Here is a 16,413-nt window from a genome sequence, read left to right as displayed (position 1 = left end):
TCTCATTGGATTTGACTTGAGGAGGGAATAACGTACACACTCAATGGGGTATCTTACCCCACATGAAAGTAGGGGGAAGGGGATAAAAAAGGGGGGATGATAGAAGGGAGGGCAGGTAGGGGGAAGAAGTAATGAAAAGCAAACACTTATGAAAAGGGACAGGGTCAAAGGAGAAAACTGAATAAAGGGGGACAGGATAGGAGGGAGGGAGATATAGTAAGTCTTTCACAACATGACTATTTATGGGAGCGTTTTGCATAATGATACATGTGTGGCCTATGTTGAACTATGCTGCCTTCATGGGGAGGGTGGGTGGGAAGGGAAGAGGGGAGAGAATTTGGAACTCAAAGTTTTAAAAGCAGATGCTCAAAAAAAAGTTGTTTTTGCATGCAACTGGGAAATAAGATATACAGGCACTGGGGCATAGAAATCTATTTTGCCCTATGAGAAAGTAAGGGGAAAAGGGATGGGGGGGGGGGAGTGGGATGATAGAAGGGAGGGCTAACTGGGAAATGGGGCAATCAGAATATATGCCATTTTGGAGTGGGGGGGAGGGTAGAAATGAGGAGAAAATTTGTAACTCAAAAATCTTGTGGAAATCAATGATGAAAACTAAAAAATATCAAATAATAAAGTATGGAATTAAAAAAAAGGAAATAACTCCTTAAAAATTAGAAATGTGCTAGTGGAAGCTAATGAATCCATGAGACATCAAGAAACAATAAAACAAAGCAAGTCAAAAGAATGAAACAATAGAAGAAAATGTGAAATATTTCATCAGAGAAACTGACCTGGAAAATAGATTGAGGAGAGATGATTTAAGAATTATTGGATGATTCTACCATTTAGTTATAAAAGATATAAAATGAGATTGTATAAAGAATGGGAAGATGGGTAAAGAGAATACTGTTGTGCCAATTAATTTCTCTGTAATAAACTGTTTTCATTGTTGTGGAAAAAAATATTGTTCTACTTGAAAGCCATAATCAAAGAAAGAGCTTAGACTTGAGAAGTCTTATATGAATGGATACAAAGTGAAGGGAGAAGAACTGGGAGATCACTGTGTACAGTAACAGTAATGTTGTAATGATGATCAACGGTGAAAGACTTAGCTACTCTGATCAATACAATGATATTCTAAGACATTTCCAAAGGACTTATGATTAAAAATGCTCCAGAGAGAGAACTGATGAACTCTGAGGGCAAAGTGAAGTATAATTTTCTTACCTTCTTTTTTGGAAATTTTTTGCATGACTTCACATGTATAATTGTTATCAAATTGCTTGCCTTCTTAGTGGTTAGGGAAGGGGTAGGGAGGGATAGAAATTGAGACTCCAAATTTAAAAAGAAAAGAATGCTTTAAAAATACATTTAAAAAATACATTTTAAAGAAAAAAAATTATTTTTAAAAAGGATGAGGAAACAGATTGAGAGAGGCTCCTGATGGGCTCCGTCATGGCTAGTAAATGTCTGAGGGAGTTTGTCTTCCAAACCACACTGCCTCATGGTTAGTAGCTGTGTGATCACAGACAAATCACCCTGCCAGGACATCAGCAACTCTGCCTGTCCCAGGAGTCTCTTGGGGAGTAGCTGGTCCAGTCTGAAACAGAGCAGGATGCAGCTCGTGGTCACTTTGCCTCTGCCTGAAGACTGCTAGTGAAGAGGAGAGCTTCCCATTGTCCCAGGCAGCCTGAATGATTTTCTAGATCACATCCCCCTTGAGTATTCTTGCTTCTGCAGAAAGGCCCATCACACCAACATTCTTAATGAAGCCACCAGAAAAGGTAGCCCTCAAAATGCCAATTGAGGAGACAATTTCAGATCAAAGGTGGCTATGGGAATCACAAAGAGGGCTCTACAATAGGACTGGTTGTATGCAAAACAGACAGGGCTCAAATGTTCTTTCTCTGCGCTGGTGTTGGTGCTGACACCCAAACTGGGGCCCTGGCTATGGGCCATGGCATGCCAATGCATGTATGCATGGACTCGGGAGTGCCATCCCTGGCTTTGGGAAACAAGAAGTATCTGGAAGAGATTAATCTGTGCAATTACACGTGTGGTTATTTCTGCTTACAAGGGAATTAACTATCATTTAGATTTTAAGTGAGCAAAGCATGTCTTTCAACAAGAAGCACCATGAATGCTAAGTAATTTGCCAGTGATTCTGAGTTTGTAGTAGGTGCCAAGTGCCCTGGATTACAGAGAGGAGGTCCTGTCCACATATTCTGAATAATCCAGTCCATTATAAACACATAATGAATTAAAGTTTGTAGGAGGTTCCATGACTTGCTCAGGGTCACATAACTATTAAGTGACTGAGGCTGGATTCAAACTCAGGTCTTCCTCAGGTCTAGTGCCCTGTCCACTTGCCTTTTAGCTACCTCCATAATTCTAAATGGGTTGAATGGCAGGACTTTAAGAGTTATCATTAATGGTTTGATGTCAACTTGGAAGGAGATTTCCAGTGGAGTGACTTAGAGATCTGTGCTTGGCCCTGAACTGTTTAACATTTTTATAAGTGACTTGGACAAAGGCATAGATGGCATGTTCATTAACTTTTTGGATGACAAAGTTGGAAGGGACAGATCATCCAATGGATGATATTGTCAGGATTTAAAAAGATCTTGAGAATTTACAGCACTGGGCTGAATATAAGATGAAATCCAAAATTCTTACACTTGGGTTCAAAAAAATCAACTCCAGAAGGATGGGGTGGGGGAGAAATGGACAGTGGTTTGTCTAAAAAAGATCATGGGATTTTATGGGATTACAAGTTCAACCTAGTCAGTAATGTGATGAGGTAGCAAAAAAGGCCTCAGGCATACTGGCATTAAAAGAAGCGCCATGCAGCCCCACTGTCCTCTGCCTGGCTCAGAACACATTTGAAGCACTGTTTTCACTTGTGGTGCCAATGTGTAGGGAGCACACTGATGAGCTAGGAGGTGTCTAGACAGGGTAACCAGGATGGGGAAGGGCTTTCAGTCCATGTCACAGGAGGACTGGTTTAAGCAGTGGGATCTTTTGCCTGGAGAAGACTCAAGGAGGACAAGACAGCATTCTTCCACCCTGCTGCCTGCTCTTGCTTCCACCTTCTTTACATGCACCTGTGTACGTGTCTTCTCAGAGTCCCCTTTGGTGTGTGGGCATCCACAGCATTCTCTGTAGACAACAACCAGTTGTCCTCTTTCCTGGAATTGTTGCTCTGTATGTCTTCAGAATTTTATTCTTGAGTGCATTCCATCCTTTGTTGGCTCAACTGCCCGGTCCACCCAGAAGATTTTGCTTCTTTTTCCTCAGCTCTTGGAAAGTTGATCTCCCAAGTCCAGAGTGCACAGCAGACTGTTTCCAGCTTTGCTTTTCTCTTTTCTACCCAAAATGATGAGATTGAACAGTTGTTTCCTTCCAAAGTAGATCCAGAAGAGAATCTACCCTTATTACTTCTGCTTTTTAAAGTATGAAATTATCATGACCTTATATCAAGAAATGACAACTTGTGGCAGAGAGTGTTCCCCATATACCTGGATGACTGGACCCCCATCACTATCTCACAATTCCATGCCAAGCTTGATGTTTATTCCCTGAACTACTCTCATCCATGTCCTTTTCTAGTGCAGATGGTTTGTTGTATACTCTGAGGGTGGTATCACTTCTGTGTCTGTTGCCCTGGGTCCAGGTTTGATTTCTCCCTTAATGCTACCACACTAACAAAATACATGCTTCCAGAACCATACTGCAGCCATGAACCTCAGTGAGAAGCACAAGGATGAAGCTCTTTTCTTAGATTAGGTTTTCCGCTCTTGCTCATTTTACTGGTTTGTCATCATTAGTGTAAAGATATATGAGGCGATGAATTTTATTACCAGATCTTATGCTCTCTATCATGAGGGACATACTTAAGCTAATTTTCTTTCTCCTTTTTCAGCTGAAGGTCTTTTTGATCAGATTTGCAAGATTCAAGGTATATCCAGTATCTTTTACTTCACTCAAATAAGCTTGTATAGTTTTAATTACAGCTATTTTTAAAAATTTGTATTACATTATTTGGTCTATAGAAAACATGCTCATTTATTACCCTGGATCACGCTGTATATGCTGTTAGAGCCAAATAAAAATCAAGACACTAAGCCTTGGTGTGCATATGGATCGACACACTTCTTGCCACAATTCCATGGATGCCCAGAAGTCTTTAGTCCACAGGATGGCAATCACTGTAAATTCATTCTTATCAGTCCTTTTTAGATATGCTTGGCTCAATATTCATTATTCCTATATTTTAAGTGATATACAGAAATCTGAAACTCCAGGTGCCATTTTCTCAATGAGCTGTTCCCATTTGCCTTTCTCTTGTGTATCTTGTCATGAAAATACCACCTTTGCTCTTTTGGCCTTCAGTTTCTCGACAAGACTTCATATCCTTAGCAATGCTTTCTAGATTCATTCTGGCAGCATCCTCAATCAGGCATTCATATCCTGGTTACATGCCACAGCACAACAATAGACACTGTTAATGCCAATTGGTGGTCTAACTCTTGACAAGAAGTAAACTATGATGGCTACTTGTTTATGCAACTCTGATCCTTACTGGATCCTCCTTCCTACCTGCATGACCTTGGGAAAATTACTTAGCTTCTGGGCCTCGGTTTCCCTGGCTATGGAATGAGGGGATAAGATGAGATGCCTTCTGAGGTACATTCCACTCTAAGAAGACAACCTTGTGCTCTTTCTCCTGATGTCATCTGGGGATCCACACCATCACTCAGACTCACAGAAGATGAGAAGCGGCTCTAATATCCAGTTTTCTCTCTTTGGAGAACAGCTTCCTGGTCATCAGCTCCAAGGGCTCCAAGGTCCTTCCACAGGTGAGGTTTCTCTGAATACCTTTGCTTCTTTGTTTTTAAAGTAGCCTTTCTTTCCCTTCTTCAAGGCCCATGTCATTCTCCCTTATAACCTGGGGAGTACAGGACATTCCTCCAGCTACTTTACTTTCTCTTCTAGGACACAGAACAGACTACTTAGAGCAAAGTTGGGAAGGGAATAGGAAAAGAAAGGAATAAACATTTATATAATGCCTACTGTGTGCCAGGCACTGTGCTAAGCACTTTACAAATAGGATCTCATTTGATCCTCACAACTACCCTAGGATGTAGGTGCTATTATGATGATGCCTATTTTACAGATGAGGAAACTGAGGCAGATAGTGGGTAAGTGATTTGCCCAGGGTCACACAGCTAGTCACCATCTAGGGCCACATTTGAATTCAGGTCTGACTCAAGGCATAGTGCTCTATCCAGTGTCACGGAGCTGTCCAAAGAAAACACTTATTTGGCCATGGCAGAAATACAAACACTGCATTCTGTGAAAGTCACTGCCAATTTCATCATCACTTGTAGGGAGTGATACCCTTGGTCTCTGCCTCTCTTGGTGATGCTTTCTTCTCTAACCTGCCCCAAAATGTGATACCATGCTACCTGGGTTACAATAACTTCTGAACATGTCATTCTCCCACAGATTACATTTTTCTTAAGGAGAGAGACTATCTAATTTTTCACCATGATATCTCCAGTCCCTAGTCTGTTTCCTTGAATCCTTAGCTTGATATTTCAAGTCCTTCAAAATCTGGGTCCCAATTGATTTCATATGAATCCCCTTTATGTGTTTTACATTCCAACCAAACTGACTGACTTCCTATGTCCCATCTCCCATCTCTGAACCTCTGCTGGGGCTCTCTTCTGGGACTCCTCCTGGATTTGGGGCTGTCTGTCCTGACACCCCTTACATCTTGCATCCCATTGAACCGTCACCCAGGTCTTCCTCTGTGCACAGTAGGCAGACATACTCTTTATTGATTGATGTCCTAGCATTCGTTTCCCAGCAGTCTCAGGGCTTTAGAGGCCATTTGTCTGTAGTACCTGATGGTTTGAACAGCATTTGCCATAAACGATCTCCTTTGAGCCTCACAACAACACTATGAGGCAGGTATCACTGGCATTCCTGTCCCTACTGCAGAGACGAGGAAACTGGCTCAGAGAGATGAAGGACTTGTCCAGGGTCACAAAGCTAGTCAGTGGCTCAAGAGGGATTTGAATCCATAGCTTCCTAACTAGGAGTAACAGGAATATAAAACAAATATTCAATATACTTTTGAGCATTTGAAAGAGGCAGAGCACATACTTGGCCCAGACAAGCAGATAAAAGTCTCCTCAACATTAAATTTAATTCTCCAGAAAATGAGATTTTGATTCTGTTAAAAAAGTGAGTTGAAATCATAGCTTTCCTATTCCTGTGTGATCCTGGGCAAGTCACTCTCTGGGCTTCAATTTCTTTGTCAGTAAAACGGGGATAATAATAGCACTTACCTCAAAGTATAGTAGCAAGGATTGAGTGAGATATATATGAAAAGACCCCTCCTAGATCACTGCTGTGTTGTGTCAGAGGGGCTTGCATAGCTCAATGAAACTATGAGCTATGCTGTGCGTTACTCAAGATGGACAGGTCACAGTGGGGAGTTCTGACAAAAAGTGATCCACTGGAGAAAGAACTAGCAAACCACTCCAGTACCTTTGTCATAAAGAGATGATATCACAAGATGAGTCTCTCACGTAGGAAGGTGTCTAATACGCTACTGGGGAAGTGCGTAGGACAACTACAAGTATCTCTAGGACTAATGAAGTGGCTGGGCCAAAGCCAAAACGAAGCTCAGCAGCAGATGTGTCTGTGGATGAAATGACAGTCTGATGCTGCAAAGATCAATACTGCATAGGAACTAGGAATGTAGTAAGATCTATGAACCAAGGTGAGCTAGATGTGATCAAATAGAAAATGGAAAATTTAAACATTGACATTTTGGGTATCAGGGAACTTAAATGGATAGGAATGGGTGATCACTACATAGACTACTGTGGGCAAGACTCCCTTAGAAGAAATGGAATAGCCCTCATGGTCAATAAAAGAATGAGAAAAGCAGTACTAGGATGTAATCTTAAAAATGACAGAAGGATATCTGTTTGAATCCAAGGCAAACTGCTCAACATCAGAGTCTGTGCTCCAACCAGTGACGCCAAAGAGGCCAAAAGTGGATCAGTTCTTTGAAAACCTACATCTTCTAGAAATAACACCAAAAAAAGATGTTCATTATAAAGGATTGGAATGTAAAGTAGGAAATCAAAAGGTAATTGGAATAATGTTTGGCCTTGGAGTACAAAATGAAGCAGGGTAGAGACTAATAAAATTTTGTCAAGATAACTTGCTAGTCATAGCAAACACATTCTTTTCAGCAATCCAAAAGGCAACCCTACATATAGACACCACCAGATAGTCAATACAGAAATCAAACTGATTATATACTTAAATAAGCAATGCAGAGAAATAGAAGGAAAAAACAGTATGGGAACGATAAGAGATCTCTTAAAAAATTAGAGATATCAAGGGAAAATTTCAGACAAAAATGGCAGGGACCTAACAGAAGTAGAAGAGATTAAGAAGATGTAGTAAGAATATACAGAAAAGCTATGCAAGAAAGATTGAAAAATCATGGAGGATAAGCATGATAACACAGTTAAGTGATCTAGAGCCAGACATCCTGGAGAATGAAATCAAGTGGCCCTTAGGAAGCATTGCTAACAATAAGGCTAGTGGAGGTGATGGACGTCTAGCTGAGCTATTTAAAACCTAAAAGATGATGCTGTTAAAATGATGCACTCAATATGCCATCAAACTTGGAAAACTCAACAGTGGCCCCTGGATTGGAAAAGATCAGCTTATGTCCCAATCCTAAATAAAGGCAGAGCCAACACATACTCAAATTACTGAACAACTGTACTCATTTCACATGCCAACAAGATTATGATTAAGATTCCGTAAGCCAGGCTTCAGCAATATGGGAACCAAGAATTACCAGAAGAGTAGGCTGGTTTTTGAAGAGGCAGAAGAACTAGAGACCAAATTGCCAACATTCGCTGGATTATAGAGAAAGCAAGGGAATTTTTAAAAATCTACTTCTGCTTCACCAACTACACTGAAGCCTTTGTGTGGATCACAACAAAATGTGGTAAGTCCTCAAAGAGATAGGAGTACCACATCATCTTTCTGGTCTCCTGAGGAATCGGTATAAGGGTCAAAAAGCAACTGTTAGAACCAGACATGGAACAACTGATTGGTTTAGGATTGAAAAGGGAGTACAACAAAGATGTATATTGTCACTTTATTTGTTTAACTTAAATGCAGAATATATCAAGTGAAATGTCACTCTGAATAAATAAAAAGCCAGAATTAATGTTGATAGGAAATAGTGAACAGATTAAAGTATGTCAGAGCTGGAAGGGTCACCCACTATTTGAGCATACTAAGTGAACAGCTTGCTGGCCAGACTTAGAGTCAAGAAGACCTGAGTTCAAATGCTGCTCTAGAAAATAACTAATTTTGTGACACTGGGCAAATCATTAATCTCTCACAGCTTATTTCCTCATCTATTCAATGGGGTTAATAGCAACTACCTGACAGGGTTTTTGTGAGGATCAAATGAGGTACGTAAAGGGCTTTGTAAACGTTTGAGGCAGGAAAGAAGAAGGAAAAGGAGGAAATGGAACAAAATGAACATAAGAAAAGGAGAGACAGTAAGAAAAAGAACAAGAGGAAAACGAGGAGAAGGGATAGGGAAGGGGAAGCAAGAAAAAAGGGAAGGGATAAAGTAAGAAGTTAAGAAAGAGAGGAGGAGGAAGAAGAGACTGGGGGCCAGGGAGATAAAGCACATGGAATGCAGCAGTCGGTCTTTCTGTTCATTTCATGGTGGTCTGGCCTTGGGATTGACAAGGAAAAGAGGCAAGTAAACAGCAGCTCATTAACATCGAAATAGACCTGGGTGGAGAGAGGTGCCTGAAGGAGGAGGCATCAGCAGCAGGAGGAGCGCATTTAGGACAGGATCGGTGCTTTCCCATCCAGCACGGAGGGTGGGGGTGGAGTACTGTCTGGGGTGATGTTCACAGAAGGAAGGCCGACACCAATATGGCACCAACGTTTCAAACTGGTTTAGAGAAGAAGTCTTAGGAAAGAGAGACTCCCCATTTCACCAAGAAGACGAGTCACGCTCAAATAACTACAATAAGTGTCACTGGAGCAAGGATGATGTCACCTCACTCTGCTATCTCCCAAAAGTACTCTGCACACAGCACCTGATACCAGGGCCTCTATGAGAAAGAGCCTCTAAGTTTTGGAGAAAAGGCAGACAATGAGGAGCTGCTGCTCCCAGAGGCACAGCCATACTAGTAACTGAGGAGACAGTATTTTCAGCTGTGCTTTTGAAAGGCCTGCTGGTCTGGCTGTAACTTAAGATGCCTTTTCCAAATTAGATACTAATCCTGCAGCCACAGATGGTGATTACACAACAGCCCCTGTAGAAACTCTAGCAGCTCTGCAGGGTGGGATGGACCACCATTTACCTGGCATTTCCCTCTGTTCACCCAAATGTGACTGCGAACGGTATCACCCCACGGCCACAAATCCGTGTCAGGTGGGCCCAGCAAATCTGGTTAGGCTATAGAGCAGTGGTGTCATGCTCCAAGAGAAATAGGCCTATTAATCATGCATAAAGAGCCATCCTGGCTGCCTACCGACTTAGAAAATCACAAATGTGAACATTATCTATATTCTATTGGATTTTTATTTTGTTAAATATTTCCCAATTACACTTAATCATTTAAAACTGGTGTGGCTGCACTCTAAACTGGCCCATAGGCTCTGGATTTGACACCTCTAATGCAGGCAGTGCTTCTTAAACTGGGTTGCAACCCCATGGGGTCGTAAAAATGTGGCAATAGTAAAATGTTTCTGAATGTTCGACAGCCAAAATTTAATTAAAAATCAAACTCATAATGAATCTGCGGTGTTTTTGGCAGTGCTTGCCTTTGTTGCATGTTGTACGAGGCAACTTCACTGCAGCTCTGGTTGTGAACACAAAGCATGCCCACTTTGCACTTTGAATGCCCTCAGGCCATGCAATGCCAAGGGACACTGCAAAAGGCAAAAAGGGGTTACAAGTGGAAAAAGTTTAAGGAGATCTAGAGTGCCTTTAACCACATAGGATCTCAGAAGTGGACAGGATGCTTAGGTCATCCAGGCCAACTATTACCTGAAAAAAGAAACCTTTTAAAAATACTGCTGCTAAGTGGCCATCCAGCTTCTCCTTGAAGACCTCCAGTGATGAAGGGCTCACTACCTGTAAGAGCTGCCCATTCTCCTTTTGGATAGTGTGTATAAAGAAGTTCTTCCTTATGTCAAATTTAAATATGCCTCTATACAACACTGTTCCTAGCTCTGTCCATTGGGTAAAAGAGAATAAATCCAGTCTCTTTCCTATGTAATATTCCTTCAAATACCCAAAAACAGCTATTATTCATGTTCCCCTAAGCCTTCTGTCTTCCAAGATAATCACACCTAGCTTCTTCAACTGATCTTCTATGACATGGTCACCAATCTCCCCCCACTCCACCCTAGTCAGCCTCTGGATATGCCCAATTTTTCAATGGACTTCCTAAAATGTAGCAGCCCTAACTGGATAATCCAGATATAGTCTGACAAAGGCAGACAGACATCACCCTAGTCCTTGCCCTAGGCCTCTCTTCATATAGCCTAACGTCACCTAAGATTTATGGGTGGTGAGACGAGTCACACTGTGAACTCAGGCTGAGCCTAAGGTCCACTCAGACGCCTAGATCCTTTTCACACAAACTATTTTCTAGTCATGCTCTCCTCATCCCATAATTAGGCAGCTGTTGTTTTTAAAAAAATTCAATAGTATTTTATTTTTTCCAATTACATGCAAAGATAGTTTTTAACATTCACTTGGGTTCAAATTGTCCTTCTCCCTCCTTCCCCTTCCCCAACATAGCATGCAATCTGATACAGGCTATGCATGTACAATCATATTAAACATATTCCCACATTAATCATGTTGTGAAAGAAGAATCAGAACAAAAGGAAAAACCACAAGAAAGAAACAAACAAAAAAGAGAAAACAGCCTGCTTCGATCTGCATTCAGACTCCGTAGCTATTTCTCTGGATGTGGAGTTGTCTTAGATCACTGCATCACTGAGAAGAGCTAAGTCTGTTCAAGCTGATCATCGAACAACATCACTGTTACTATGCACAATGTTCTCCTGGTTCTACTCACTTCACTCAATGTCAATTCATGTAAGTCTTTTCAGGTTTTTCTGAAATCTGCCTGCTCATCATTTCTTATAGCACCACTTACAGTATCCCACTATATTCATGTGCCACAATGTGATTTCCCCAATTGACGGGTATCCCTTCAATTTCTTTGCCATCACAAAAAGAGCTGCTATAAATATTTTTTTTGTACATGTGGGTTCTTTTCCCTTTTTTATGATCTCTTTGGGATACAGACCTAGTAGTGGTATTGCTGGATCAAAGGGTATATATAGTTTTAGAACCCTTTGGGCATAGTTCCAAACTGCTCTCTAGAATGGTTGGGTCAGTTCACAACTCTACCAACAATGCATTAGTGTTCCAATTTTTCCACATCTTCTCCAACAATTATCATTTTCTTTTTTTGTCATATTAGCCAATCTAATAGCTGTCAAGTGGTATCTTCAGAGTTGTTTTAATTTGCATTTCTTTAATCAATATTGATTTAGAGCATTTTTTCAAATGACTATAGATAGCTTTAACTTTTTCAACTGAAAACTGTCTGTTCATATCCTTTGACCATTTATCAATTGAGGAATGACTTGTATTCTTATAAATTTGACACAGTTCTTGATATATGTTAGAAATGAGGCCTTTATCAGAGACACTGGCTGTAAAAATTGTTTCCCAGCTTTCTGCTTCCCTTCTAATCTTGGTTGAATTGGCTTTATTTATGAAAAACCTTTTGAATTTAATGTAATCAAAATTATCCATTTTGCTTTTCATAATGTTCTCTATTTCTTGTTTGGTTATAAATTCTTCCCTTCTCCATAGATCTGACAGGTAAACTATTCCTTGCTTTCCTAATTTGCTTATGATATCACCCTTTATGTTTAAATCATGTACCCATTTTGACCTTATCTTGGTATACGGTGTAAGATGTTGGTCTATGAGCTGTTTTTGTGACTCTAACATCTTTATATTTATCCACAGCCATGGGCCTGTGATTAAGGTCACCTGAAGATCAGTCCTGGATTGCACCTGGTCTCCTCAAAGCCAAGAGTGTGAGGGGCTGGAAACATCATCATGTTATAGACCACAGCAAGAGTCCCCACCCTGGGGACCTCAGTTACTTCAAGGGCTATACCAGACCCCCAATCTCTAAAAGCTACAAAATAGCACCAACTATCTCACCTGAATGGTGGTATGATAAATTATCACATATACCTTCTATAGACTGAATATTTGAGATACACACACACACACATATATATGTATATATAATCTATCATTTTTACAAATGTATGTAGATGCTCTTATTAAAAAAAACCCCAAATTTAAAAAAAGTTTTGCTGAATTCACAATAGTTTTATAAACTAGGAAGAGGATTTCTTATTGAGCATAACACAAATAATAGAAAGACCGCTAGTTTTGGAGTCAGGAGGCCTGGCCTTAGAATCAAGATCAAGGGCAAGTCACATGACCTTCTCAGTTTCCCTATCTACAGAATGGGAACAATCACTCATATTCCCTAAAGTTTTTCCTAGAAAATTCTTCCTATTTACAGAGTGCTTCCCAGTTCAACACACCCTCTAGGCAGTTTAATATTCCTTTGATGGGCTGGCCACGTCCTATTTCTAAAGCTCTTCAGTGCTTCAGATGAAGTGCCTTCTTCCTAGCAGGTAAATGTCTTGTTCCCTGAGGGTGGGGAATACATCTTCCCCATCACTGCATGCCCTGAGGGCCTGATGATACTGGCACTACGCAGAAGAGACACCAATACCTGACAGATTTATAAAATAAATGTTTAGATGTCACTCAAAGGGAAGATGAATTAAACCACTAATGCCCTAGAAACCTTGCCCATCTGAGTGTGCAGGTGTACACCAATGAAAAAGGTAATCACTTCCCCGCTCACAGGATCTGGCACGAGGAGAGATCATGGGATCTAGTCTAACTGCTTCATTTGACAGAGAAGATACCTGAGGGTTAGGGAGGTGAGGTACCTTCTTGCTGTCACACAGGTAGTACAGAGGAACTCCAAACCTCACCCAAGTCTTCTGACTGCAAATCTAGTGCTCTCTCCATTCCATACTGCCTCCCAAAATCTGCACAATATCCTCTAGGCATGGCCTGCAATACTCAACCTTCCCCAGGTCTGTCAATACTAACACTGAGGGTGAGATTTTATGTGGCAGATATTTTTCAAAGGACTGATAGCAGGCATTTGCTTCTTTTTGTCACATCCCCAGGACCTAGCACCGCATCTGACACATTAAGGAGGCCCTTAGTAATTGTTAAATTCAACTGAATCCCCTGCAAATGAATTTATTGAAGGGGTAGTGGAAGGAACAGGCCACAGGTGGAACGTAGGGCTCTTAACCCGTGATCTAGGCTTGTGGCCCTGTCACTGTCTAGCCACAACCTTCCATGCCAATAGAAAAGGGACTTACTGAGTGTCACACATAAGAGGCTAGACTCAGGGGCTTCTCAGGTCCCTTACTGATCTATGATCCCATGCCAGTATTGGGGAAAGATCAACAGCTTCCTAGTACTCTGAGTCAGATGGTCTGGTCTCCTAATGGCACCTGGAGGGAGCTGTTAACTTAACAAATCAAATCAAACCTAGTACTTCAGTTAAATTTTGGTGCAAAGGTCTGGAGAGACTTCCTCATTCCTGGGAATCTGAGATTTCTTGATTTGTCTCTTCTCCTCATATCTCTTTTCTAAGCAGTTACCAAGTCCTAAGGACTTTAATCACTCATTCGATTGCTCAATCAACAAGCATTGATTAAGGGCCTCCTATGTGGCAGACACTGATAGGTGCTAGGGAAACAAAGCCAAAAATGAAGTGCCCCCTACCCACACGAAGCCTTCACTCTACCAGTGGAGAAAACATGAGCGTACCTGTATATATTACACAGAGCACAGCACCCCTTGTCACACCCTGGTTCATCCCTGTGAGATGGCTCTTTCCTGCCCTCTCACTGTGCATCACCGCCAATCACCGTTAGACCCACCTGATTATGCCCGCATTAAGCTTGTTGGACGAGATGATTTTTGAGGCTCCTTACAGCTCATAATCACAGGATTCTAAGAATGGCTGCTTTTGTCAGGAGCAGGGGCCCCAGGGAAATACCTCAACACCAACCCTTGAGTTTTTCTACTTCCCTACACAATAGGCCCAGTGCAGAGAGTAAGTAGACATTCCCTTGGAGACCTGCCAAGTAAAGCAAGTTTGGCTGCCTTTTCAAGAAGACACAGAGGAGGTCGGAGAGGACATACACCTCCACTGACCAAACATAAGACTTTTCCACTTTGCCTTGAGTCATGGGAATTTCCAATACCTCAGGAGCTGCAGGGATCCTGGTAAGGGCCCATGCAGTCTTTGCTCAAAGATCTCCATGGGGGTCTTCAAAGACTAAGGTTCCAGAAATGACAAGCACAGAGCTATCAGTGGGGTGTAAGGCACCCTCTAATAGGCTCAGCTGTCCCCAAGGTGCTCTGCTGACCAGGTGGAGCATGCGAAGAGTCTAGGATGCCCAGTGAACAGGGAAGTGAGCAGAAGGCCTGGAAACTAGGTCCTATGAGGACTGCTTGAAGGCACAGGGCTGACTGTTAGCAGTGATGTGACCTACAAAGAGCTACAGGAGACAGAATGTCAGGAGTCATCTCCTAGAACTCAACTTCTCCCCATATTCTTCTTATTCTGAGATGGAAAGGGAAGACTTACTCTGTTTAGCTTTACAGGAGGGAGTGAGAGGTTTCCTCTGGCCCAGCCCCCATCAGTGGAGGTGGGATAACAACTTGTTAAAGAAGGTGCTTCTAGCTGTGTCCGGACCTGATGATGTTGGAGGTACCTTTCACCTACAGAATTCCAGGAGCCTTAGGATTTTCCTGGTTTACTTGCTAGCTGTCCAGCTCGTATAGTGGAAGTCAACCAATCGCTATGACCCACACAGCTTGACTCTGTCCTTCTTTCTGACCCGTTCATACACCCAAATAAGGGAAAAGTATTTTAGAAGTGGTTGTTATGTGCCAGGCACTGTGCTAAGCACTGGGGATGCAAGTGAGGCAGTCCCTGCCCTTGAGGAGCTTATGTTCTAACAGAAGAATACAAAAAGCAAGGGACCTGTGGCTCCCCTTTGATCTGCAGGGCTGGGCCAAACCCAGATTCCACATTTCCTCTAACTGATAGGAACAGACCAGCAAACATGGTTCCTAGTCTTCCTCTAATACACAACGGCTTGGCCCAAATCGATCTCTTCTCTCAGGTACAAGACAGAGCCATAGGTCCCTTCTTTCTTGCCTCCCCCTTGGAGAGCCAGATCAAGGGAGTTTCCCACCTTCCCTCTGGCCCACTGAGCTTCACCAAATGTGACTTGTGATTTCTTTTGACTTACGTCTCTCCGGGGAAATGTGCTCAGCAACTTGAACTCATCCCAGGGAAAGCCTTTGGAAGCCACAAAGTCAAAGACAACACGTAGCTGGCTGCTGGCCAGGAAGCGCCGCTCCAGAAACTCCCCGCTGGGCGTTCGGATCCGGAGTTTGCTCACAGGCTCCGAGCTTTCTTCTTTGGGCTCTGGAGGCAGAGACTGCTCCAAGGATAGCCGGATGGCCTGAGAGAAGCAAAAGGGAGGGATGGGACTTCAGCATGAACAGAGAATCCTAGCAGTAGCAGCTGCCACTCAAAGCTAGAAAGCACCGGTGCCTCACAACAGCCTGGAAGTCAATGATAACAGGATGATTATCCCCATAACTCAGAGCTGGTGTGGCTTGGCCATGGTCACAGTTAGGAAATAATGGAGTCAGCATGTGAACTTGGGTCTGCTCCCTTGGAATTGAGGGCGCTCTCCACCACATCAATGAAGAGGGTTAAAAAGGAAGCAGCCTATTTCCATTCTTTCTAGAATGTCAACAATCCTGATCATGAGCCAGGTCTTGTGCCTGGACTGTGGAACCATGTATTTTTCATTTCTTAATATTAGCCTACAAGACAACTAATTAAAATAAATCCCACCTTTATGACACATATTATTAAAGCAGTTGTTAACTGCATGGAGGGGATAGATAATTTAATTGTTTGACTGAAGGGCTTAGATATTTTTGATTGAGGGGATAGTCATCAAATACTCAGACCTTTCCCTTTCTGAGCCAGCATTTAAGTTGTTAGGAACATTTACAAAAAAAAAGTATGGCTGGAAACGTCACTTCCTACAGGTAGAAAAATCTAAGCTGTTTAAAAATGTCCATCAACAAACATATAGCAAAGT

The 16,413-nt window shown here is 42.0% G+C and overlaps 1 protein-coding gene across 2 annotated transcripts in view; it reads right to left on the bottom strand.

The window, feature by feature from the left end:
* FAF1 (Fas associated factor 1) overlaps window positions 1-16,413 on the bottom strand; it is a 420,864-nt gene that overhangs the window by 28,646 nt on the left and 375,805 nt on the right. For both annotated transcript variants that reach the window (XM_036754937.1, XM_036754938.1), the window contains exon 18: window positions 15,544-15,759. In XM_036754937.1, coding sequence (XP_036610832.1) covers window positions 15,544-15,759 — 216 coding nt within the window. The remainder of the gene's footprint in view (window positions 1-15,543; window positions 15,760-16,413) is intronic.

Source organism: Trichosurus vulpecula, chromosome 4, assembly GCF_011100635.1.
Source record: "Trichosurus vulpecula isolate mTriVul1 chromosome 4, mTriVul1.pri, whole genome shotgun sequence".
NCBI lineage: Eukaryota > Metazoa > Chordata > Mammalia > Diprotodontia > Phalangeridae > Trichosurus > Trichosurus vulpecula.
This window is presented reverse-complemented; position numbering and strand designations above follow the sequence as displayed.